Source organism: Nematolebias whitei, chromosome 1 (genome assembly GCF_014905685.2).
Source record: "Nematolebias whitei isolate Nwh7 chromosome 1, NemWhi1, whole genome shotgun sequence".
Lineage (NCBI taxonomy): Eukaryota > Metazoa > Chordata > Actinopteri > Cyprinodontiformes > Rivulidae > Nematolebias > Nematolebias whitei.
The window spans coordinates 59,180,983-59,206,118 of record NC_056498.1 but is presented as its reverse complement, the minus strand read 5'-3'; the positions used below and the strand labels follow the sequence as shown (position 1 = coordinate 59,206,118).

Genomic DNA, 25,136 nt, shown 5'->3' with positions numbered 1-25,136 from the left:
AGCCGGAAAAGGGTAGAGTGCCCTCTCCGGGTCAGGGAGGAGGTCCTACCCCAAGTGGAGGAGTTCAAGTATCTTGGGGTCTTGTTCACGAATGAGGGAAAAATGGAGCGTGAGATCGATAGGCGGATAGGTGCAGCGTCTGCAGTGAAGCGGGCGCTGTACAGGTCTGTCGTGGTGAAGAGAGAGCTGAGTCAAAAGGCGAAGCTCTCAATTTACCGATCGATCTACGTTCCCACCCTCATCTATGGTCACGAGCTTTGGGTTGTGACCGAAAGAATGAGATCTCGGATACAAGCGGCCGAAATGAGTTTTCTCCGCAGGGTGTCTGGGCTCTCCCTTAGAGACAGGGTGAGAAGCTCGATCATCCGGGAGGGACTCGGAGTAGAGCCGCTGCTTCTCCACGTCGAGAGGAGCCAGTTGAGGTGGCTCGGGCATCTGTTTAGGATGCCTCCTGGACGCCTCCCTGGTGAGGTGTTCCGGACACGTCCCACCGGAAGGAGGCCCAGAGGAAGACCCAGGACACGCTGGAGGGACTATGTTTCTCGGCTGGCCTGGGAACGCCTCGGGATTCCCCCGGAAGAGCTGGCCCAAGTGGCTGGGGAGAGGGAAGTCTGGGCCTCCCTACTTAGGCTGCTACCCCCGCGACCCGACCCCGGATAAGCGGAAGAAAATGGATGGATGGATGGATGGATATAGGGTCGCGGACCAGTATCGGGCCGTGGGTCAATTTATACTGGGCCGCACAGAAAAAAGAAAAAAAAAAAAAACTTTTATTTTGAAATATCACCAGATTATCTCCACCACATCTGTCAATGACTCACTCTTGACGCAGGTCAATAGACGCATGTGCAGATTGGTTTTACATTGTCCGTTCAGGTGGAGTAATTTAACTGCATGGTAGTTTTGTTCGATAACAGGATTTTCTGGTCTGATACGATACCGGGTAAAATCAATGCAAGTATCGGTGGTATCGATACTGATACTTTTTGCGAATATGCCTAATGTGTCAGGTAAACCTAAAAAAAGCAGTGTATTCAAATCAAAGCTGCATAAAGAATGCAAGACAAAGTTATTTATTTATCTTAAACTCAGGAGTATGTTGATGCAGTGGCCTCGTTTAGTCTGAGCTTATAAAACAAACAGGACATCATACAAAATATGTGAAAATGGTTTTTCAAATAAAAATGATAAAATAAGAAAAATAACAACACTATTAAAACATTAAATATCTATTAAATAATTAAATGTGTTTAAGATAATATCTTATATTTTATCCATATTTTGTAGTATATATTTTCAGAGTTCACCAAGGCTGTTTTACCTTCATTGCTCTGTATAATTTGACGACACCTGGTCTATGCAATCCATTTTAAATTATCATTTCTTTACGAAACCTTACCTGAATAAATATAGACTTTTTTGCACATGTGAGATTATCTCAGTGATACATGTTACTCCAAACTGAACTCATACAACTATTTGTTGAAGCATGAATTTATTTTGTTAATTATTTCATAACCATATGTATTAATATGAACAACTCCAACTGCAGCAGTTCTTAGCACAGCTGAAAGCTCCACATTTCCTCCCTCTGTACCTGGATAGTCCTGCAGCCCTGAAGGACTTCTCCAGAGCAGCAGCACCTGACTCTCCTCCTCTGTCCACCTCATCAATGCCTCATGTTCTGTGTTGTGATTTAACAGGAAGTGTTTTACAAGGTTTGTTGTGTACAGCTCTTTATAGATCTTCCACAAACCTCACAAACCGCTTCTGGACTGTTTCTGGAGCGGACATAGCTTCACACATGACTCTGTTAAGCTCTGCCGCTGTGTCTACAGACAGAGACTGACGAGCAGCGTGTCGCTCCGCTTAAACGCATTATGCATTTACTCAGGTGGAAGAAAAAGTAGTTCCCTCCAACCGCGTATCATTTAGACAAAATCTCAATAGTTTAGTTACTTTCCACCATCTTCCTGTTAATTATATGCATTACCTGAAATGACTGAAGTATCAAAAGTATCGATAGTTTGATTTAAACATCGATTCTAGAGCGAAACGGTCTGATATTGATAATATCGATATTTTAGTATCGACCCGCGCATCACTGCTGCGTGGTCTGGAGCAGACAGGAGGACAGGAGGAGGTGCGCAGCCATACCTGCGTATTTGAAGGATTACACTGAATATTTTTCAACCCGCCTGACTAAGAGTGACTGTAAAACCATTAACTGAATAAAACTATAATTTTAAACAAAGCTTCCTACTATCATATTAGAGCTGGTTTTGTCTTAAACTTTGTTGAATTCACATCAGAGCTGTTCCTTAGCATTTCCGCTTCTGCACTTAAAAAAAAAATCTCCGCCCCTAAAAGTTCAAAGTCATGGGCAATTTCATTAAAAAACACAAATATAATTAAAGTTTTGCACTACAAGTTCCTGCGCTTTTGTGTACAATCTGATGTGTGAATCACTGCGGAGCAGGGAGGAGGATGACGAGGCACAGCTGACCACGGTGTGGGATATACTAATTAAATGAAAAATGATCCTGCATTTAATACACTTATAAATCACACATAAAGTGATTAAAAGTAAATTTAAAATACAGGTGATGGTCATAAAATTAGAATATCATGAAAAAGTTGATTTATTTCAGTAATTCCATTCAAAAAGTGAAACTTGTATATTCATTCGTTACACACAGACTGATATATTTCAAATGTTTGTTTCTTTTAATGTTGATGTTTATAACTGACAATTAAGCAACTGACAAATCAGCAACCTCAATTTGTCCTAAAGTGAACGCCCCTTACCTGCAAAGCTGCAGCGGTTTTGCATTACAAACGCTTTGCAGTCATTTCAATAATGAGTTTACATCTTTTGTTTCATGGTAATCTACTGTAATAAACCTTTGTAAAATACACCAGAATGCAAGAAATGGCATCTACTTTATACAAAATTTTCTGGGATAGGACCCTCAAACCCTCCCCAGTATGGGGGCAGTATGGGCTGCACAGAGGTATATGAGGAAGCTTTTACTGCAGCTGTGTGGGCTGCACAAAGATGCAGCAGGTGCTAAATACTTTAAAATAATGTATTTTAAATAAAAATTCAATGCAGATCATGTGGCTCATCCATCAATCAGCCATTATGTGTAGTGTCCAGTCTTATTTTGAAAAACCACGATAGAGCGAGTCCAAGATAGAGCAAGTCCGCGGTAAACGAAGTATCGAGAGACAACTGTATTTTAATTCCACAGCAGAGAAAGCTATGTAGTCTCCGTTAGTAGGTCTAGGAAAAAAGTATTGGTATTGGTTATCGGCCAAATAAGTTTTAACATAATGGCATATCTGATATCGGCCAAAAATCCAATATTGTGCATCTCTAACCACAATGCATGCCAAAGTGTGAGGCAAAGATCTCTCACAATCTATTAATGCTTGAAGTGAGTATCAGCTACAATCACAGAAAACTGTAGCTCAATATTGGTAATATTAACTGAACTGTAGCCATTTTTTGTGTTTGGTAAGGTCAGATGGCTGTGGTGGCCATCGTGAATTGTTTGACACCAAAGGTATCCAGCCTCTCGTCCAACAACAGCTGGAAATAGGTACTCCTTATGACCTTGCATGGGAAAGAAGTTTAAAGAAAATGGATGGCAGGATGAATGGATGGTTAATAAGTTGTAGATGCTCATAATCTCCTGCCTTTTATAGAAGTGTGAGAGAAAGATGTGTTAAAATGCTAAACTTTGAACTAGAGTTTAACTGATGTAGGATTTTCTAAGGTTAATGCCACTTTTTTTAAAGTCAGGGCAGGTGAAGGCCAATATAGAACAGCACTCATTTATGTTTTTGACCAATATGACAGGTTTGCTATTCACAAAGCACAGCTGTGTTTGTAGGACTGAAAAAAAATCAAACAGCATCTATCCAAAGGATTAAAATGACAAGAATAACAAGCTGAAAGGAGAGATCAATCGGGTAAGAGAATAACAGGTAAAAGACAGAAATGAAGGATAAAGGAAGGTTCTGTCATGTGGGATGAAAGCTGTGCCTACTGGGCAGTGGGCACAGTGTAGAGTCACGGATGCTGCCACCCACTCAGCAGGGGTGTGTGAAGGCACGAAGTTGACCAGATGACACACACCTCTACACAATAATCCTTTTAAAACCCATGAAAACAAAATTACCAACACAATAGCAAATAGAACATCCCTCTGTAATCTAGAAACTGCAGGTGAACTCCAACTCAGAAGACCTTCATATGACACACGAGTATCTTTGCATAGTTTAATGTTTGCAAAACTGAAGGCAGGCAATGAGCAGAGAATCAGGTGAAGAGAGAACAGGAGATAAATGGCAGGCCTGGTGCTCTCCCTTTCGTTCTGTCCTCCAGCAGTAGTGAGTGTATGTAGGCCAGTGTCCCAGGGCACACTTGGCTGGGGTGACAACAGTTGTAGCTGACAGATTTGTCTCCATGTTGCCTGAGGTCTCACAGTCAGCGATCTGTCGATTCTATTCATTCCCAGCCCCGCAGGATGGACAGCCAACAACTCTCCTTAATAAATATTATATTTTAAATACGGAAACTATTCTCTCGATCTAAAACTGAAATTATGCTAACTTCATGTGTTAAATTAATGTTTGGGTGAGAAAGATGTGCATGTTTGCTGAATGGATGCTTCTCAGCAACACAAACGACACAACTTACAGGAGTGAGCGTGAAGAGAAAGAGGCGCAGCATTTACAAGAAAGAAGAAAAACACAGGGGTTTGCAATTTATTTTTTGTCTACAGGTTCTCACAACCGTTAAAAGTTTTTGAAAGGTGGATGCAGATTTAAAGTGGTTAAGTAAATGTGTAATTTATTTATTTATTTGCCCCGTACTGGAAAAACAGCACTGATGGATTTTTAGTGACCTATCAGCTTCAGTTTTAGTTCATTACTTTGCATTTTGTATAAATAGTAAATGGACTGTACTTATTTAGCGCCTTTCTATCTTATCAAGATACTCAAAGCGCTTTACACTACAAATTGTGTACTCATTTACCCATTCATACAGCACTCTACTAGATCTCTACAAAGATTAATCAGTGCTTTATCACATTCATACACCAAAGAAACACACATCGGAGGCAATGAGGGGTTCAGTGTCTTGCCCAGGGACACTTCGGCATGTGGAATCGAACCTCCAACCCTTGCATTGGAGGACAACTGCTCTAACAACTCAGCCACAGCCACTCATATAAGTTTTCAAAAATAAAACCAGCTAAGAAGAGTAAGTGGTAATGGGCCACAATGCACCAGTATGTAATTTTGTTGACAGAATAGCTGTGGATACTGATGGTACATTCAGGGGAAAGTAGGAAACTGAAGATTCCTTTTTCCTGGTACAGTGAATGTTGAATGACTTGAGCTTGGTGGGTGGAGACAAAGATGGAGAGGCTGAGCACGTAAACGCCTGTAAACCATACTCTGAATTAAAATTGTCAAACTTAGGAGGTCAAAGTGCCAGAGTTGAGCTGATAGTGTTATCAATGATCAAACCTCTCAGGCACTAAAATGTGTGTTTTTTTCATATTGTGTCACCTTTGATATGATTTCTGCATATATTTGAATACCAAACTTTACAATGAAAAGTTTGTTCTCATAAGCTATGGTCACAAATGATCTGTCAGTAAGTCAGACCATCACAGAGTCAAAGGAAAGAAAATTTTTAAAATAAAAGTCATCAACAGATTGAGCAAGAGAGACGGAGAAAAAGATGGGGGTAAGGAGGCAGGATGGCAGTGAGGGCACTCCGACAGTGAGGAGAGAAGAACGCAGCAAGGTCTCGTAACCGGGCCAACGGGCCCACCACTGTCAACATCATGGCACTCTGTGGTACACACACACACAGACACACGCACGGCTGGCCGACAGCCCTCCCAGCTGCCCTATCCGTAACTGTCTGATTAGTTGTGCTAAGCAGCCCCTCCCCTGCCAACCATGGTGCCATCTGCTACCCGACAACATGGCCGACGACCAGACCAGCACACACACATACGCAAACACACACACAGAAATACACAGCAAGCCCTGAACCTGGCACTACACTGCCGCCTTCACACAAACACACACACATCAAACTTCACAGACAGGTGTAGCCCAAAGGTATCAACACAAAACATTTCCACAAACTCCTCTGGCTGCACGCTCAGCACTCACACTTGTGTGCAAGTGCACAGAGGCTGCACCAACAGTGCACAGGCATGTGCGTGGCGACAGTGGTTCTACACTGTTAATGCCAGGTAGAAAGCGTGATGCAATCTTCAAATGTGTGAGTGCTTGCTGGCAAAGCTTGAAGGTTCATTATGGGCCCCACCTCTCCTGAGCGGCTGCAGCCCGCGTGGCGCCCCGGCCCTTTTATTCCGGGCCGTGATTGGACAAGTGCCTCCTGCCGAGTTGGTTTGCAGCAGTTTTGTCGCGCCCAGATTTCACTCGCTGCTCAAAGCGAGCCTCTGGCGGGACGTGGCATCTGCTGCCTCACCTTCCTCATTTACACTTCTCCGCCCTCGCACACACACATTTCTATTCATCGCCTTTCCAGACCTCGCTATCACGAGTTACAACTGAGGTGGGGGCAGAGATGGGAAGAGGTAGAGGTGCAGAGAGAGCCGTAGTGTGGCGTGTTTAATCAAGTTCTGGGAAGTTTGTATATGAGAGTCACAGCAGTTGGTCACAAGCACTGTCTGTCTTTCTCACCCCAGAGCCTCTGAGCATCCGTCTTTTACTTTCAGGGTCACAGAAAGGAGAGTGCGGCCCTAAAACTGAACGGTAGCCATCACAATTTATAGTTCTGTTTGCTTGTTGGTATATCTACCTTCAATGCTTCCTTGACTAAAACTACTCAGTGTAATTCTATACTGTATTTGTGGCTTCTTGTAACTTGTATCTCATCACATTTCATGTAACCTGCTGGTAATTTGGGTGAAATAAAGACATGAACGTTTTCCAAGGAAGAATTTATAGCTCTAAAGCAAAACATTTTACCAGAAATGATTTGTTTAGCTGTGACATCAGAAGTAGAAAGGACATAGGTGTACAAACAAATTCATTCAATTTGATACCACTTATTTGGATTTTCATAAACACCTCTAGAGGACAATATCTTGATTCAGACCATTGCCAATTCATAGAGCTTCTTCACTTTCAAGAATAATAAAGTTAAGGTTTAATTATCTTTATCAGGTTAGTTAAAGGATTTCCACCAAAGACAAGGCCATGTTGTCTTTAAGTCCAACTCAGACTCCTAAAAACAGGCATGTTAGGCTGCCTTCAGGCACAGGCCTCCATTGCAAAAGAGATCTGTAATCTCAAAAAAATCAATCTGGTTAAATAAAGGTGAATAAAGAAATAAATCTAAAAAAACACCTTCATTACATAGGTACAAAATCAAAGTTCTTGTTGCTGAAAAAAAGACTTAAAAAACTGTTGTGTAACTGTGATTGGTTCAGATAGCTGAAGTGTCCTTTGACTGGCCATTTTACAGCTCCAGCAGGCTCCTCTATACAACTGTATATAAATCAAACACTTTCAGTTTAAAGAGTATGTAATTACAATTGAATTATTCTGTGCATAATGCTTTTTATTTCTTTGAGATTACACATGTGGTATAAGCAATTCTGACGCACCACCTCCCAGCTCTTCAGGGCGAAAAACTAAAACCTAGAAGTGATGAAGATCTTGGTGAAGCTCCACAACGTTCAACTGTTGACAATTAGCTGAATATTCCTCGTGTCTTGCTGACAAAATCCACTCCACAACTGAAGACTTCCAAGAGCTCAAAGCTAAAACTCTGCAGACTTCTTCCTACTTGTGTTCACAGGCAAGTGCTTTACTTTATGGGTTCATGATGTTGGTGTAGACCAGCGTGCTGGGGTTTTTCAATGACTTCACAAATGTCAGTGTAAAGTTTAAGATTTTACTGACAGCATTCTCACCACATTATCAAAATGGAGCCATTCTGAGAGTTTTCTGATTTTTAATTTAATTCACTCCTGGGAAGGGATGCCTCTCGACAGTTTATTTTTCCACTGTTTACCATTATCAGAACATACGAAAATGCATGTTCAAGTATTTCCTATCCCAGGAATCTATAATCAGAAACTCAAAGTGAGAAACTACAAGAAAACTCGTTCATTGGTTTCAGCTCCAGGTCCATCTTTAGCTCTGGGCAATCACCCTCATGAACATGGATGCCCGATTTCATGGGGATAACAAAACTGGTGGAAAATTTGGTGCCTCAAAGTTATTCAACTTCTCCCCAACCCAAAGCAGGCTTACAGGTCTCAACTAACCGTGAGCAAACCCATCTATCCACTCGTTCCTGTCTGGCATGTGAAGAGACAGGAGATATGCTGGACACTTTTCATAAAGGCCTTTGGGATGTGTGAACACAACACGGAGAGAGACGAAACCGGGTGTGGACAAGACAAAAAAAAAAAAGAGAAAGAAAGTGAAGAAAGACTGGAGCAAACAAACAAATCAAACTTGGTAAAGCCCTCTGCTGGGCTGGGGCCGGGACTGGAGTGAGTGTGTGCGTATATGTGAGGCGATGTGAACAGAGTGGCGGGGATTAGGACAGATCCTGGGCTGTCCAACTCACAGCTGGCTGATGATCCAATCCTGGAGCACAGCACAGCGCACCAGCCGCCATGGGACCCCCGGATGCGTGCCTGCATCTGTGTATGTGTGAGCGCCTGTAATTTTTGTCTGTGTGTACAGGCATGTGGGTTCAACTGATGTGCATTTTGGTGTTTGCAAAAATGCAGTTGTACAAATAAATAGGTCTGTGTGTGTGTTTGCTGTAGGAAAGCAGGAAGGAAGGTAGGGCTGTCAAAATTCAAACAATCGTCTAAGCCTCGTGATTGAAGGCGAGCTGTGATCGTTCAGGCCTCGAGTGGATGACAGCATGAAAGAAGGGAACAAATGGGTTGCAAAGACAGAAGCAAAAACCTGCCTCTGAAGCCTGGTCATTCTAGCTTTGCTACAGTGGACGTCAAACTCTTCTTTTACAAATGCAGCAACGATGACACTAGTGAACAACAAAAGACATGACAACAAATGATGCAAACAGCTTTATATGGCCTCTAAGGGAGCCCAGATGAACAGAAAGAGGGGAAAAAATGATCATTTTATGTTTATTTGTTTGAGAAGCAGAAGCAAAAAGCAGCAAAGCGTGTGAAAAATGGTTTGAAAATAAAATATGGCAAAAGAAGAAAAGATGAAAAAGTGATGAGCTAAATAAGAACAAAGATTGTGTATGAGATTGTCTTTATAGGTTTAATGGTTGCTCTCTGATCAGTGGCCCCATCCACAAAACAAACTAGTCTAGTTTAAGTCAAAGCTTCTTTATTTGTCATTCGTACCACGTGACACATGTGGTGGAACGAAATTGTGAACACAGGGTCCCAGTTACATCCAGTAAAAGTATAAATTGTAAAGAAAAACGGTAATGAGATCTAAGATATGAACTAAGAAATGCGCTAAACTAAAAATACGCTAAGCACTAGTAGTACAAAAACAATACGACGAACAACAGCAGCACGAAGCCTAAATAGGGCTTGAGCAAAAATCTATATCAAAATTTGTTTATAAACCTTACATGAATATAAAAACCTTATCTCTGAATAAAATCTACATTTCAGTGAATTATAAAATTTTCCTTCTATATGAAGGAAAGTTCCAGTTTGGGTTGCATACACATCCAATCTTCTGGCAGATTCTGCAGATTTTATCAACCAGCATAAAGTAAAATACATGCACTCTAAATGATTTTTGTCATTTTTTAATTAACATTTGCATCTCTCACCCAAATGACAATGTGCTGGAGTAAGAAGGTATTTCCCTTGTTTTAAACTATAAAACTACATAGAAGTTATGATCATACTTATAATTTCTAGCCTATATAACATTTAACAAGTATATACTTCTAAAATAAGATCATAGCATGTAAATTCCCCCATCAGTGAAACTGAAGGAAAAATAATATCCACATATAAATTAAAAACAGAAGTGTCCTTCGTTCATAATGATCAAAATTGAATTTTAATGGCTACATGCTTAGCCAAGTCAACAGCTGTCAAACATCTAGTCTGCATCTGAGGACAGATAAAATACTATAAACTCTCTCATGCAGATACAGCCACACACATACTGTGGTAAAATGGTTCAGTGCAGCAGCTCCTCACATACAGGTCAAAGTTGTCACGCCACATTCATGTGGTTCTCCACAGCTGGCTGAAAAATACATGCGTCTCATTTTTTAAACACGCGACAGCTCGCCATGAAGCCAATGGGTAAGCGCTGGCCAGCTGACAGACAAACACAGTTAAACACAGATCATAGGAGGCGGCAGCGACGGACACGCACACACAGATTACACGAACTTGCATCCCACAGCCTCCAGCACTACGGGGTGTTGCCACCACATCTGTGCCCGTCTCAGACACCTCAGTTGTTGGCAACAAGGGTGTGAGAGTGTCCTGAGCGGCTGGCATGGCCTTGGCAGAAAATACATGTTAAAGGTAACAGCAAACTGCAGATGAGAGACGAAACAGAGGAAAGGATAGAGGAAGAAAGAAAATATGAAGGAGAAAACAACAGAGGGAAAAACAATAAATGTCTGAAAGGACAGGGAGGAAGAATGCCTGTAAAAGGTAGATGACTGTATGCATAAATGGGTGGGATAAATATATAAATGGTACAAAGGGGAAAAATAAAACCATAATAGCAAGTCATGAAAAAAACAAAAGGAGGATTTAGAAATAGAAAGAAAGCAGAAAAAGAAAAACAGCAAGCCGGTAGTTCCTGCAGTGAAGATGGGTGCAGGGCACTGGCAGGTGGCACGGAGGCCAGGCTGTCCAGTGACCATCAGCCTCACTGTTGTGTGTGTGTGTGTGTGTGTGTGTGTGTGTGTGTGTGTGTGTGTGTGTGTGTGTGTGTGTGTGTGTGTGTGTGTGTGTGTGCACCAGGGACAGAAGAAAAGCTTAGGTGCCATTTTGGCTCTGCTGGAGCTGATGCTGTGCTGGGCACTGGTCTGGTGGCACGGAGCGAGCAGTGTGTTTGTGTATGAGTGTGTGTATTGCATTATGTTGTGGCATGCTTAACAGGATTAGAGGTGACCTAGTGGGTCCAGTTGGTACCGGGACCACAGCACAGCGGCGTGCATGCGCGCTTGTGTGTGTGTGGTTTGTATAATAGGATTAGCTGTTACCTGGTGCGGTACAGTTGGTGTGCTGGTCTGAACTGGACCAGACTGAGCTGGGCAGGAGCTGGGCAGAGGGGAGCGCTGTGTGCTTGTGTGTGTGTTCGATTGTGTGAGTGTGGTGGCATGTATAATAGGATTAGGTACTACCTGGTGAGGTGCAGTTGGCGCTGGGCATTTGCCAGCTGTTCTGCTAGGCTCAGGGCTTCGGCCTGCCATTGGCTCCCGTCCTTTTGGACCGCCTCCAGATGCTGCTGACAGCCAACCAGCTCTGAGCTCAGCCTTTCCACTTCCTGTCCCGCAGAGATGGAAGAAGCGAAAACAGAGGAGGCAAGGAAGTCTTTTTACAGCAACCCACCTTCTGCCCTTACACCACAATAAACCATTGTTAAAGTATCATAAAGACTGAGTAAAAGAAATACAACTATCTATACACGGGGGAGCTGGTGCCTATCTCCAGTAGTCCTTGTACAAGAGGCCGGGTACACCCTGGACAGATTGCAAGTCCATCACAGATGAGAAATAGTCTATCGAAATTATTTAAAATAAAAAAATAAGACTTTTTATGTTGCTGCTTAATAATAAATTTTCCAAACATTCTTAGATAAATTATTATATCTTGAGGTTGAACGCAGACATACTTGTGCAGCTTTTTCCATCTGTCTGCTGGTCTTGGCGTTGAGCTCTCTGAGCTCTCTTTCTGCCTCCTCTTTCTTCAGCTGGGCCTGGTTGAGCTGATATCGCAGATCCATACATACCTACAGAGAACAGCACATTACAAACTGTGTCCACTGGTTAACCATTAGCTGAGTTCCAACAGACGTTTCATTGCTAAACGTGCATATCTGCACTTTAAAAATGCTTCATCTGAATCATCCAACTTAAAAACCAATAAGAATTTCCCAAACTAAAACTTTTGTTTCATAATGCATTTAAAATATGCATAATAATATAATGTGCAGAGGCACTCCTCAGCTGCATGCATGTAAAAGAACAAAGGTATACTTGTAACTAAACAAATGGAAATTAAACTTGGTTCAGCAGATGAGCTCCGCAGGCTGTGGAGACACACATTCATATACAGTAGAATACAAAGACTGAAAACAAACACCAAATTAAATATTCTGCTGCCATCTAGTGGAAATACAGGAACACTACAACCAGACAGCATTAAGTTTCACATTGCAGCCTGTCCCAATGATTAAAACTTTTTTCTTGGACATTGAATTAACTGCAAATGTACATTTCACAATTATATTTCCATATTGCAGCTGTATTCTGCTAAAACAAAAAAGAAGGTCTTATCAGAGGTTCTGCATCATTTCAGTTTAAACACTGTATGAGCTAATTACAAACATCAAAAACCTTGAATAAAAAGTGAAAACAACAGATGCAGGACATCTTTCACAAAGTGCCCAGTGTACCTTAGCATTGTCTTGTTCCTGATTGGTTAGTTTGCTGAAAGTTTCTTCAAGCTCACTGGTCAGTGATTTTCTCTCTCTCTGAGCTCGGTCGAGCTGTACCTCCAACTCTGCAACACGTTGGGAGAGGCTGGACACCTAACACATACATACCAGTTTAAATGACCGTTTCAATACAATTTACAAAAATGAAAAATAAGATAAATATAGTTTTTAGAGTATTTAGGTGTAAGTAGTGTATACAAAATTATATTCAAATCAGAATTAATAAAAAGTATTATCCATAAATCTTGACAGGGTTCCCACACATTTTCTATTTTAAAATGTTACCCCTTTCCAGGCTAAATTATTCACAAAATCTTTTTTTGAGCTATTTCTGACCCTGAAACATCTGTAAATTTTCTGGGAATGTTTATACAGTGATGCTTTCATTATTGTACACTTATAGTAAAAAAAAAATTAAGCAAAATAGCAACTTGAACATGTTTTAGAGATGAGAAAACTTGACAGAAAAGTTTTATATTGTGTTTGTCACATACACCTAGTGATCTGCAATTATTTAGACATATATCAAGCAAGACGCTACTATTAGATGTGATTTGGGCTTCATAGTCTCTTCTGCCTGTGATATGCAACATTTGATCTTTAGACGAACACATAGAACTATAAAAAGTCATCAAAGGGCTGCATTTTGAACTAGACAAAAATATACTTTCAGACAGACAATTTGGAAAAAGGTTTCCATGTCTTTTCTTCTTTTTTTGTTTGAACTAATTGAAGCATGCTGGGTCATTGAATACAGTGCCTTGCGAAAGTATTCGGCCCCCTTGATCTTTTCAACCTTTTGCCACATTTCAGGCTTCAAACATAAAGATATAAAATTTTAATTTTTTGTGAAGAATCAACAACAAGTGGGACACAATCGTGAAGTGGAATGAAATTTATTGGATGTGTCAAACTTTTTTAACAAATAAAAAACTGAAAAGTGGGGCGTGCAATATTATTCGGTCCCTTTACTTTCAGTGCAGCAAACTCACTCCAGAAGTTCAGTGAGGATCAATGAATGATCCAATGTTGTCCCAAATGACTGATGATGATAAATAGAATCCACCTGTGTGTAATCAAGTCTCCGTATAAATGCACCTGCTCTGTGATAGTCTCAGGGTTATACACCGGGGAAATGTTAGCAGTATTATTAGCAGTACAATGGATAGAAGATGTCAGACCATTAAAAACAATAGTATGTTCAGATTCAAGTTCATCACTTACAAGTTTACAGCACAGCCACTCAGACAGCAGACCAGACATTTTATTAGAAATCCAGCAAGCATTATTCAGAATAATGATGATGGGTTTGGAAGTTGTATTTCTGTGGGTACCAGCACACATTGGGGTTGAAGGAAATGAAGCAGCAGACAGGGAAGCAAAAAGAGCAACAAAACAACAAGTTAACTTTATAATAACTACAAGCAAATCAGAAGCAAGAAGCATGGTTAAAGAAAAACTGAAGGAAAAGTGGCAGAAAGAATGGAATGTAGAAAACAAAGGAAGATGGTATTATAAGATCCAAAGAAGAGTGGGAGAGATGAGAACAGGAGGGAGAAACAGAAGAGAAGAGAGATTAGTAACAAGACTGAGATTTGGACACACTGGACTGAACAACACATTATTCACACTACATAAACACGAAACAGGAAATTGTCAGTATTGTGGAGAGACAGAAACAATAGAGCATGTGATTTTAAGTTGTCAGAGATATGAGAGAGAAAGAAGACACATGATGGAGGAACTTAGAAAGATTAAAGAAACATTAAATATCACAAACATACTACAGAAAGAGTCAGGAAGTAAAAGTGTAAAAATTTTGATAAGGTTCTTCATTAAAACAAAGCTGATCAATAGGATATGATTAGGACAGACAACACATACACAAGTAAATAGAATTTATTTATTTTATTTTTTTAAAAAGCATTCTGACCCACACTCCATACCAGTAGGTGGCGGTAATGCACACCATAAGTTGTTTGCCAACCGCCAATAAAACTGAAAAAGAAGAAGTAGTCTCAGGGTTCTGTTCAAAGGGCAGAGAGCATCATGAAGACCAAGGAACACACAAGGCAGGTCCGAGATACTGTTGTGGAGAAGTTTAAAGCCGGATTTGGATACAAAAAGATTTCCCAAGCTTTAAACATCCCAAGGAGCACTGTGCAAGCAATCATATCGAAATGGAAGGAGTATCAGACCACTGCAAATCTACCAAGACCCGGCCGTCCCTCTAAACTTTCATCTCAAACAAGAAGAAGACTGATCAGAGATGCAGCCAAGAGGCCCATGATCACTCTGGATGAACTGCAGAGATCTACAGCTGAGGTGGGAGAGTCTGTCCATAGGACAACAATCAGTCGTACACTGCACAAATCTGGCCTTTATGGAAGAGTGGCAAGAAGAAAGCCATTTCTCAAAGATATCCATAAAAAGTGTTGTTTAAAGTTTGCCACAAGCACCTGGGAGACACACCAAACATGTGGAAGAAGGTGCTCTGGTCAGATGAAACTAAAATCGATCTGTTTGGCCACAATGCAAAACAATGTTTGGCATACAAGCAACACAGCTCATCACCCTGAACACACCATCCCCACTGTCAAACATGGTGGCGGCAGCATCATGGTTTGGGCCTGCTTTTTGTCAGCAGGGACAGGGAAGATGGTCAAAATTGATGGGACCATGGATGGGGCCAAATACAGGACCATTCTGGAAGAAAACCTGTTTGAGTCTGCAAGAGACCTGAGACTGGGACAGAGATTTATCTTCCAACAAGACAATGATCCAAAACATAAAGCCAAATCTACAATGGAATGGTTCACAAATAAACGTATCCAGGTGTTGGAATGGCCAAGTCAAAGTCCAGACCTGAATCCAATCGAGAATCTGTGGAAAGAGCTGAAGACTGCTGTTCACGAACGCTCTCCATCCAACCTCACTGAGCTCGAGCTGTTTTGCAAGAAGACTGGGCAAGAATGTCAGTCTCTCCATGTGAAAACTGATAGAAACACACCCCAAGAGACTTGCAGCTGGAACTGCAGCAAAAGGCGGCGCTACAAAGTATTAACGCAAGGGGGCCGAATAATATTGCACGCCTCACTTTTCAATTTTTTAATTGTTAAAAAAAGTTTGACACATCCAATAAATTTCATTCCACTTCACGATTGTGTCCCACTTGTTGTTGATTCTTCACAAAAAATTTAAATTTTATATCTTTAAGTTTGAAGCCTGAAATGTGGCAAAAGGTTGAAAAGTTCAAGGGGGCCGAATACTTTCGCAAGGCACTGTATATTTCTATATATCAGATTTACTCTACATTTTAGGACACTTGTGAATGTGATCAATGCCTGTTAGTGTAAAATAAAAAAAAATTATGTCTATTTATGTTTAGTTTGTAACCACACACAATGACAATGACATTTACATCTATTTTAATCAAAGGTTTGTTTAATTTGTCCATTCTAGGTGTTCCGCTTTGTAGTTTGTCTTTATTCCTCAAAACATTCAAATGCATTAATGGAAACCTACATAATGTGCTTCAGCATCAAGATGTAAATGTATAAATTTTATTGCATTTGAAAGTGCAGTTTTCACAGCAGCTAAAACAAAGGACTGCAGCAATAATAACAGTTTATACCTCCATTTCTGAGTTTTCTACACAGAACTAGAGTTTACCGTCTGTGCAAGCTCTTCTTTTTGTTTGTGGGCCTCCGCCCGGCCCTCATTTCTGGCCTCAGACAGCCTCGCCTTCAAAGCATGCACTTCTTTTTCCAGCTGTTCCCTATGTCGCACCACCTCCCTGGATAACTGCTCACACTGCACCTCCGCCTGCATAAACACACACAGAGAGACAAAATGCAAGAAAACTGTCTAAAAGTAAACAATGCATTTAATACTAGTTAAAAATGCAGTTTGAGTCAAAATACTTGAGAATGCATGAGTACAAATTTCTCGTACCCTAGTTTTATGTAGATTTGCTTCTTCTGCCATTGCCACAGCCTGTTTAACCTGCAAACAGGCTGACCACTCCTTTTGTTGAGCCTCTTGCTGACTTGCCCTCACGGCACGTAGAGCCACCAGTAATTCATCACGCTCCCTGAAAAGAAAACAAACAAAAAAAGATTATGCACAATCTCTGTCTTTTTTTTTTACTGCTGATATGCTGCTGATGAGAAACAACTTAAGTGTAAATTTGTGTTACCACTTACTTTGTGAGCCTGTCCATAGCCTGGACATGCAGATTTGCATGAGTCCCAGCCATCACGGCTTCATGCTGTGCACACTTGAGACACAGACCCGCCACGCGAGGAGCTCCATCAGCTCTTAGAGCATCTGCAGCCTGTTTCTCCGTGTGTTTCAGACAAACCTTCAGCTCCTCACCCTCCTTCTGACTCAATGATAACTCTTTTCTATGTACCACAGCAGAAATACAATGTGATCAAAGAAAATGTGAAAGACATTGTAAGTCTTTAGAATTAAAATAGATATTACACTCACCTGAGAGAGATGACCTGAGCCTCCAAGCTTTCAATCTGGGCCTGGTGGATCACTCTCAACTGTTCCTGTTCAACACAGGTAACTAAATGTAATTTTGAAAGCCCGTGTATTCACAGACAGACTGGAAAATCTTTTGAGATCATGATTTTTATTTCACTGCAAAAATACTAAATTTATTAATTAAAATTTCCATATATAAAGTTTGTTGGGTTCAGAAGCACATTTCACCACAAAGTTGATGAACATATAAATTATCTTAGTCCTACACATTTCTTTATGCATGCAAAACCCCTACAATTTCTGCAAAAAAAATGTAGAAGTTATTGTGATGGGACTAAATCACACACCTTCTCCTGTAGAGACAGAGTGTTATGAATTTAATATTTTTGTCTGTAAATTCAACTTTGTCTTTACAGTGAAAGTCTTAACATTTATAATTAATTTTGAAATAACATCTCATACTATAATCTGAACACTGACCAGGCTGCTGACCTTGTGGTTCGAAAACGTAAAAATCAATTAAACATCAATTTTAAAAAGTAGACAAAAAGTACAAACCGGATTCCAAAAAAGTTGGGACACTAAAACAAATTGTGAATAAAAACTGAATGCAATAATGGGGAGATGGCAAATGTCAATATTTTATTTGTAATATAACATAGATGACAGATCAAAAGTTTAATCTGAGTAAATGTAACATTTTAAAGGAAAAATATGTTGATTCAAAATTTCACAGTGTCAACAAATCCCAAAAAAGTTGGGACAAGTAGCAATAAGTGGCTGGGAAAAGGAAATTGATCATATAACGAACAGCTGGAAGACCATTTAACACTAATTAGGTCAATTGACAACATGATTGGGTATAAAAAAAAGCTTCTCAGAGTGTCGGTGTCTCTCAGAAGCCAAGATGGTAAAAGGATCACCAATTCCACCGTTGTTGCGCAGAAAGATAGTGCAGCAATACCAGAATGATGTTACCCAGCGTAAAATAGCAAAGACTTTTAAGTTATCATCATCAACCGTGCATAACATCATCAAAAGATTCAGAGAATCTGGAACAACCGCTGTGCGTAAGGGTCAAGGCCGTAAAACTCTACTGGATGCTCGTGATCTCCTGGCCCTTAAACGTCACTGCACCTCAAACAGGAATGCCACTGTCAAGGAAATAACAGAATGGGCTCAGGAATACTTCCAGAAAGCATTGTCAGTGAACACAATCCACCGTGCCATCCGCCGTTGCCAGCTGAAACTCTACAGTGCAAAGAGGAAGCCATTTCTAAGCAAGCTCCACAAGCTCAGACGTTTGCACTGGGCCAGGGGTCATTTAAAATGGAGTGTGGCAAAATGGAAGACTGTTCTGTGGTCAGATGAGTAATGATTTGAAGTTCTTTATGGAACACTGGGACGCCATGTCATCCGGACCAGAGAGGACAAGGATAGCCCAAGTTGTTATCAACGCTCCGTTCAGAAGCCTGCATCACTGATGGTATGGGGTTGCATGAGCGCTTGTGGCATGGGCAGCTTGCATGTCTGGAAAGGCACCGTTAATGCAGAGAACTATGTTCAGGTTCTAGAACAACATATGCTCCATCTAGACGTCATCTCTTTCAGGGAAGACCCTGCATTTTTCAACACGATAATGCCAGACCACATTCTGCAGCAATCACAACATCATGGCTACGTAGGAGAAGGATCCGGGTACTGAAATGGCCAGCCTGCAGTCCAGATCTTTCACCTATAGAGAACATTTGGCGCATCATAAAGAGGAAGGTGCAACAAAGAAAGCCCAAGACGATTGAACAGTTAGAGGCCTGTATTAGACATGAATGGGAGAGCATTCCTATTTCTAAACTTGAGAAACTGGTCTCCTCTGTCCCCACACGTCTGTTGAGTGTTGTAAGAAGAAGGGGGGATGCCACACAGTGGTAAAAATGGACTTGTCCCAACTTTTTTGGGATTTGTTGACGCCATGAAATTTGGAAACAACAGATTTTTCCCTTAAAATGATACATTCTCTCAGTTTAAACTTTTGATCTGTGATTTGTGTTCTATTCTGAATAATAAAATAATAAAATATTAGATGTTGGCACCTCTACATCATTGCATTCAGTTTTTATTCACAATTTGTTTAGTGTCCCAACTTTTTTGGAATCCGGTTCATATCTAAAAAGATACTTACCAGCTCATTTTTCCAAGTTTTGTGTTCCGCCCTCTGCAACATGTTGTGCTCTGTGTTGGAGGCTATGTGGCTGCTGTCATTCAACTAAAAAAATAAAATTAAAATTAAAATGAACTGCTTGTTCATTAGATGTCATTACTTTTTAAAAATTGCCACTACGATAATCATGTTAAGCCTAATACTATGTACAGTTTGCGTTTACTCTTTCATCACTTTGCCATGCATGTTGTAAGTAACTAGTACATGTTTTAAATTTTCTGTAGATAATTCCTAATTATAAATTATGATTGAGTGAATTTACTGTTTTGTACCACAAAACTGAAAATGCAATAAAATACATTACTCTTTAATACGAAATATTGTTTTTCCACAGATTACCATGGAGTTATGGATGGTATAATCTTTCAGAGACTCATCCACAGCTTTGGTTCTGAGCTCATACTGCAGCTTCTCATTTTCCACCACCACCACTCTGACCCGCTGCTTCATTCCTTGCAGTTCTTCCTACATGCCCATAAGAAAAAAGTAGATTTAAACTACTCCTAATCAGGATTTTGGTCAAGAGTATAATGTAAAACACAAACATTTGTGTGCAAACCTTGCAGAATTTGACCTCAGCTTCAAGATGTTGGATGTATTCTGACTGATCGTTAATTGTTGGTATCAAGTCTTGATAAGCAGGAACACTGGACCTGCTCTCCTTCTGCACTCTCTAAAAGCAGAAAGGAAAAAGATGAGGTCAGCACAACAAAAATATGCAGGTTCTATAGAAATATATTATAAAATGATTAACAATATTTTATATCCTGACAGTTTGTTTTTACATTAAATCACTCAATGCTGCACATTTTACCTTGGAAGGAAACTGTTTCTCTGATGGAGAGAGAGCCTCCTTCTGCACTCTCTAAAAGCAGAAAGGAAAAAGATGAGGTCAACACAACAAAAACATACAGATTTTAAAGAAATATAATTTTATATCCTGATAGTTTGTTTATACATTTAATAATTCAATGCTGCACATTCTACCTTGGAAGGAGACTGTTTCTCTGATGGAGAGAGAGGAGTGGGAATTTCTCTGCATTGCTTCAACAAGAGACTTTTCAGCTGATTGACTACAGATAAACAAGATAAATATTTAATAAAAACTTTGCACACTGTCAACACAAACATGATCAGGAATATACAGTGCCTTGCGAAAGTATTCGGTCCCCTTGAACTTTTCAACCTTTTGCCACATTTCAGGCTTCAAACATAAAGATATATAATTTAATTTTTTGTGAAGAATCAACAACAAGTGGGACACAATCATGAAGTGGAATGAAATTTATTGGATGTGTCAAACTTTTTTAACAAATAAAAAACTGAAAAGTGGGGCGTGCAATATTATTCAGCCCCTTTACTTTCAGTGCAGCAAACTCACTCCAGAAGGTCAGTGAGGATCTATGAATGATCCAGTGTTGTCCCAAATGACTGATGATGACAAACAGAATCCAGCTGTGTGTAATCAAGTCTCCGTAAAAATGCACCTGCTCTGTGATAGTCTCAGGGTTCTGTTCAAAGCGCAGAGAGCATCATGAAGACCAAGGAACACACAAGGCAGGTCTGAGATACTGTTGTGGAGAAGTTTAAAGCCGGATTTGGATACAAAAAGATTTCCCAAGCTTTAAACATCCCAAGGAGCCCTGTGCAAGCAATCATATTGAAATGGAAGGCGTATCAGACCACTGCAAATCTACCAAGACCCGGCCGTCCCTCTAAACTTTGATCTCGAACAAGGAGAAGACTGATCAGAGATGCAGCCAAGAGGCCCATGATCACTCTGGATGAACTGCAGAGATCTACAGCTGAGGTGGGAGAGTCTGTCCATAGGACAACAATCAGTCATACACTGCACAAATCTGGCCTTTATGGAAGAGTGGCAAGAAGATAGCCATTTCTCAAAGATATCCATAAAAAGTGTTGTTTAAAGTTTGCCACAAGCACCTGGGAGACACACCAAACATGTGGAAGAAGGTGCTCTGGTCAGATGAAACCAAAATCGAACTGTTTGGCCACAATGCAAAACGATATGTTTGGCGTAAAAGCAACACAGCTCATCACCCTGAACACACCATCCCCACTGTCAAACATGGTGGTGGCAGCATCATGGTTTGGGCCTGCTTTTCGTCAGCAGGGACAGGGAAGATGGTCAGAATTGATGGGAAGATGGATGGGGCCAAACACAGGACCATTCTGGAAGCAAACCTGTTTGAGTCTGCAAGAGACCTGAGACTGGGACGGAGATTTATCTTCCAACAAGACAATGATCCAAAACATAAAGCCAAATCTACAATGGAATGGTTCACAAATAAACGTATCCAGGTGTTGGAATGGCCAAGTCAAAGTCCAGACCTGAATCCAATCGAGAATCTGTGGAAAGAGCTGAAGACTGCTGTTCACAAACGCTCTCCATCCAACCTCACTGAGCTCCAGCTGTTTTGCAAGAAGACTGGGCAAGAAATTCAGTCTCTCGATGTGCAAAACTGATAGAGACATACCCCAAGAGACTTGCAGCTGGAATTGCAGCAAAAGGCTGCGCTACAAAGTATTAATTCAAGGGGGCCGAATAATATTGCAAGCCCCACTTTTCAGTTTTTTAATTGTTAAAAAAAGTTTGACACATCCAATAAATTTCATTCCACTTCACGATTGTGTCCCACTTGTTGTTGATTCTTCACAAAAAAATTAAATTTTATATATTTATGTTTGAAGTCTGAAATGTGGCAAACTGTTGAAAAGTTCAAGGGGCCGAATACTTTCGCAAGGCACTGTAATAAAAGGCTGAACAAAAAGCACAGAATTTCTGACAGGCAACCAGTCGTGAGTCACCTGCTTCACTTTGCGTCTTTTGACTCCAAGCGGTTTTGTCCTCTTCAGCCATTGCTGCAAAAAAGGTGTCATTGCTGCCTCTGACAACCTCTCCATCAGGACTGAGTTGCTCCAGAGCACTGCTCAGCTCCTGGATGTTCTCGTTGGCTCGCTCTGAAACCAATATGTACACAAAAACACACTTGTAATTGCATATCATCATAGACATGTGCCAAAAAGAAAGGGTTTGTCAAATTTTGCTTGTCTAAAATTATACTAAAAACAGAAACATTTTTAAAAGTCGTGACTCATTTTCTGAAAAATTTAAGAGGATACTGGGTATATTCATTAGATACCGAGTCATATCATGGGCAGATGTGGCTGAATGGTTAGAGCAGTCATCCTGCAATGGGAGAATTGAGGGGTTTGATTCCACCAGCAGTCACATGTTGAAGTGTCCCTGAGCAAGACACTGAACCCCTCACTGCCTCTGATGTGTGCCCCATCTAATGTGATCTAAAAGCACTGATTACTCTCTTTAGAATTATTTATTTAATTAGCTTTGTAGAGATCTGGTAGAGCGTTGTATGAATGTGTGTGTGGATGGGTAAATGAGGGCAGATTGTATCGAAGTACTTTGAGTATATTGACTAGATGGAAAGGTGCTATGTAAGTACAGTCCATTTACTATTTACTATTTATTAATGAGACACTAAATCATAGATATGAGATACTTTGGGCATATTCATGCATTACTAAGTTGTATTTATGGGATATTGGATCAAATTTATATGACATATTATGTAATAATTATAAGATACTGTTTCATATTTATGACATACTAAGAAATATTTATGAAATGGTTGTGATAATTATGAGATGCTAAGACATATTTATGAAATACTAAGTCATAGACATGATTATTACTCACTACTACTGCTAAGCTGTAATAATGTGATATTAAATTAAGCCAAATATACAAGACATTTAGTCATATAAGATACTAAGTAAAATTAAGAGATGCTAAGTCATAAATAATATATGCTATGCTAATTTATGTGAGATACTAAGCAATATTTAAAAAATGTTAAATTATGAATTAAAGATATCAAATCATTTGGGGATGGTATATCTTAAATATAAGATGCTAAAAACATAATTAAAAAATATGAAATCATTTTGAGATGGTATGTCGTATAACTGAAATTGTTATTATTATTTTAATATGAGTGGCAGAAATGGGCTTTCATAGTTAATTCATTATATGAAAATATCCGTTTTCTTAAAAATGTCGTTTTAACTCAAATTAAACAATATACCTTTCTTATTTACGGAGTGGGAATAAAACAGCAACTTGGAAGCGAACTATAATTTAGCCACAATTCCCAAAAGCTTTAAAGCATCGACAGTCTCAGAAATGACTGTGGTCAAACGACGTTGTAAAGCAAATTAGCAAACGTCATTTTGAAACTTTGAAACTTACGCCTCTGTTCTTTATGTTGAGTGCTCAGCTGCTCTTCTTCGTCTTCGTCTGAGTCTAACGGTTTCATTTAAACACAGTCGTCATTATTCATGTAGAGAAACTAAATAAACCGGCTAAGCTAACCACAACAAACACAACGGCAACCATAACGCTCAAAAGGCGGCGTTTGATTCTGTCAATTTGCTCGCTGCGAAGGCGGTGTTATCGTTTATCCTGTTGTGATTAAATGCCCGCCCTCTCCAAGAGCACGACGAACTCATAAACGAGAGAACAAACGAATAAAATAAAAAAAAAACACGCATTTCCGGAAGTTTAAAGGAGTTCTGGGAAATGTAGTATGTCTGCAAACAGGGCGTAGGAACGGTGTTTTTGTTTTCTGGGAGCGGACTTTTTTTTTTTTTTTTTATCTAAAAAACAAACATGAAAAAAAATGCCATCAAGTGCTGGACTTGATTCAAAAATTACTTATTTAAAATCTTACTTACATTCCACATTTTATTTAGGCTGTACTAATTTAAGTTTTGTTTTAGCTGCTTTCTGTGAATAAATATGATATATTTTCTAATTTGCTTACCAAAAAAAAATATACGGTACATAATGACATGAGCATTTCTCTAGCATTGGATGAAATTGCTTCCTCAAAATATTTATACTAACATGACTTTGTCTTGTTTGAGGTAATCGTCAGAGTTTCAGAGCGTCATTCAGTTGTTAACATGTTAATAAATGTTACGTTTTATTTTTTTATAATTTCACTGTATTCCGGTACAATGATAATAAAGCTTATTATGATACAGATTCTGATGTTTTGCATGTAAATTGACATATTGTATGTGAACACATTTAAAATGCAATAATTTGATGCACTGACAATGGACAATCAGAAAGAATAGGCATAAACTTCAGTTACACAGAAGACTAAACGATAAAACAAATTCCTAACACGTCTTGATTAACTTGCATAAATAAAGTTTGAATGAATGTCGAAATAATTTGACACTTTTCCTTCCACCCAGTGGTAACCAATACCAAGAGCCGTTTTGAAAATCATGATCAAAGAACAATTTTCTTCACTGGACTTGACAAAACATTTTTTTTTTTTTATTATTCAACTGCGGGGCCATGCCGAGGCCATAATTCATTATATCTACATGCTGGAAGAAAAACCCATCCATCCATCCATCCATCCATTATCTTTACCCGCTTATTCCATTTTGGGTCACGGGGGTCGCCGGTGCCCATGTCCAGCAATCACTGTGCGAGGGGCGGGGTACACCCTGGACGGGTCGCAAGTCCATCACAGGGCCACATAGAGACAAACGAGACAAACAACCATTCACTCTCTCACTCACACCTAGGGACAATTTAGAGTTACCAATCAGCCTAACATGCATGTTTTTGGTCTGTGGGAGGAAACCGGAG

At 39.9% G+C, this 25,136-nt stretch overlaps 1 protein-coding gene across 1 annotated transcript in view; it reads right to left on the bottom strand.

Moving 5' to 3' along the window:
- sdccag8 (SHH signaling and ciliogenesis regulator sdccag8) overlaps positions 1–23,885 on the bottom strand; it is a 57,188-nt gene extending 33,303 nt beyond the window's left edge. Inside the window, exons 1-13 of the mRNA XM_037685946.1 lie at positions 23,715–23,885; positions 22,253–22,405; positions 20,411–20,496; positions 19,983–20,096; positions 19,763–19,888; positions 19,385–19,468; positions 17,206–17,270; positions 16,917–17,117; positions 16,666–16,804; positions 16,384–16,536; positions 12,670–12,804; positions 11,887–12,003; positions 11,396–11,538 (exon numbers count right to left, since the gene is read on the bottom strand). Coding sequence (XP_037541874.1) covers positions 11,396–11,538; positions 11,887–12,003; positions 12,670–12,804; positions 16,384–16,536; positions 16,666–16,804; positions 16,917–17,117; positions 17,206–17,270; positions 19,385–19,468; positions 19,763–19,888; positions 19,983–20,096; positions 20,411–20,496; positions 22,253–22,405; positions 23,715–23,781 — 1,583 coding nt within the window. The 5' untranslated portion in view covers positions 23,782–23,885. The remainder of the gene's footprint in view (positions 1–11,395; positions 11,539–11,886; positions 12,004–12,669; positions 12,805–16,383; positions 16,537–16,665; positions 16,805–16,916; positions 17,118–17,205; positions 17,271–19,384; positions 19,469–19,762; positions 19,889–19,982; positions 20,097–20,410; positions 20,497–22,252; positions 22,406–23,714) is intronic.
- Between the last annotated feature and the right edge of the window lie 1,251 nt (positions 23,886–25,136).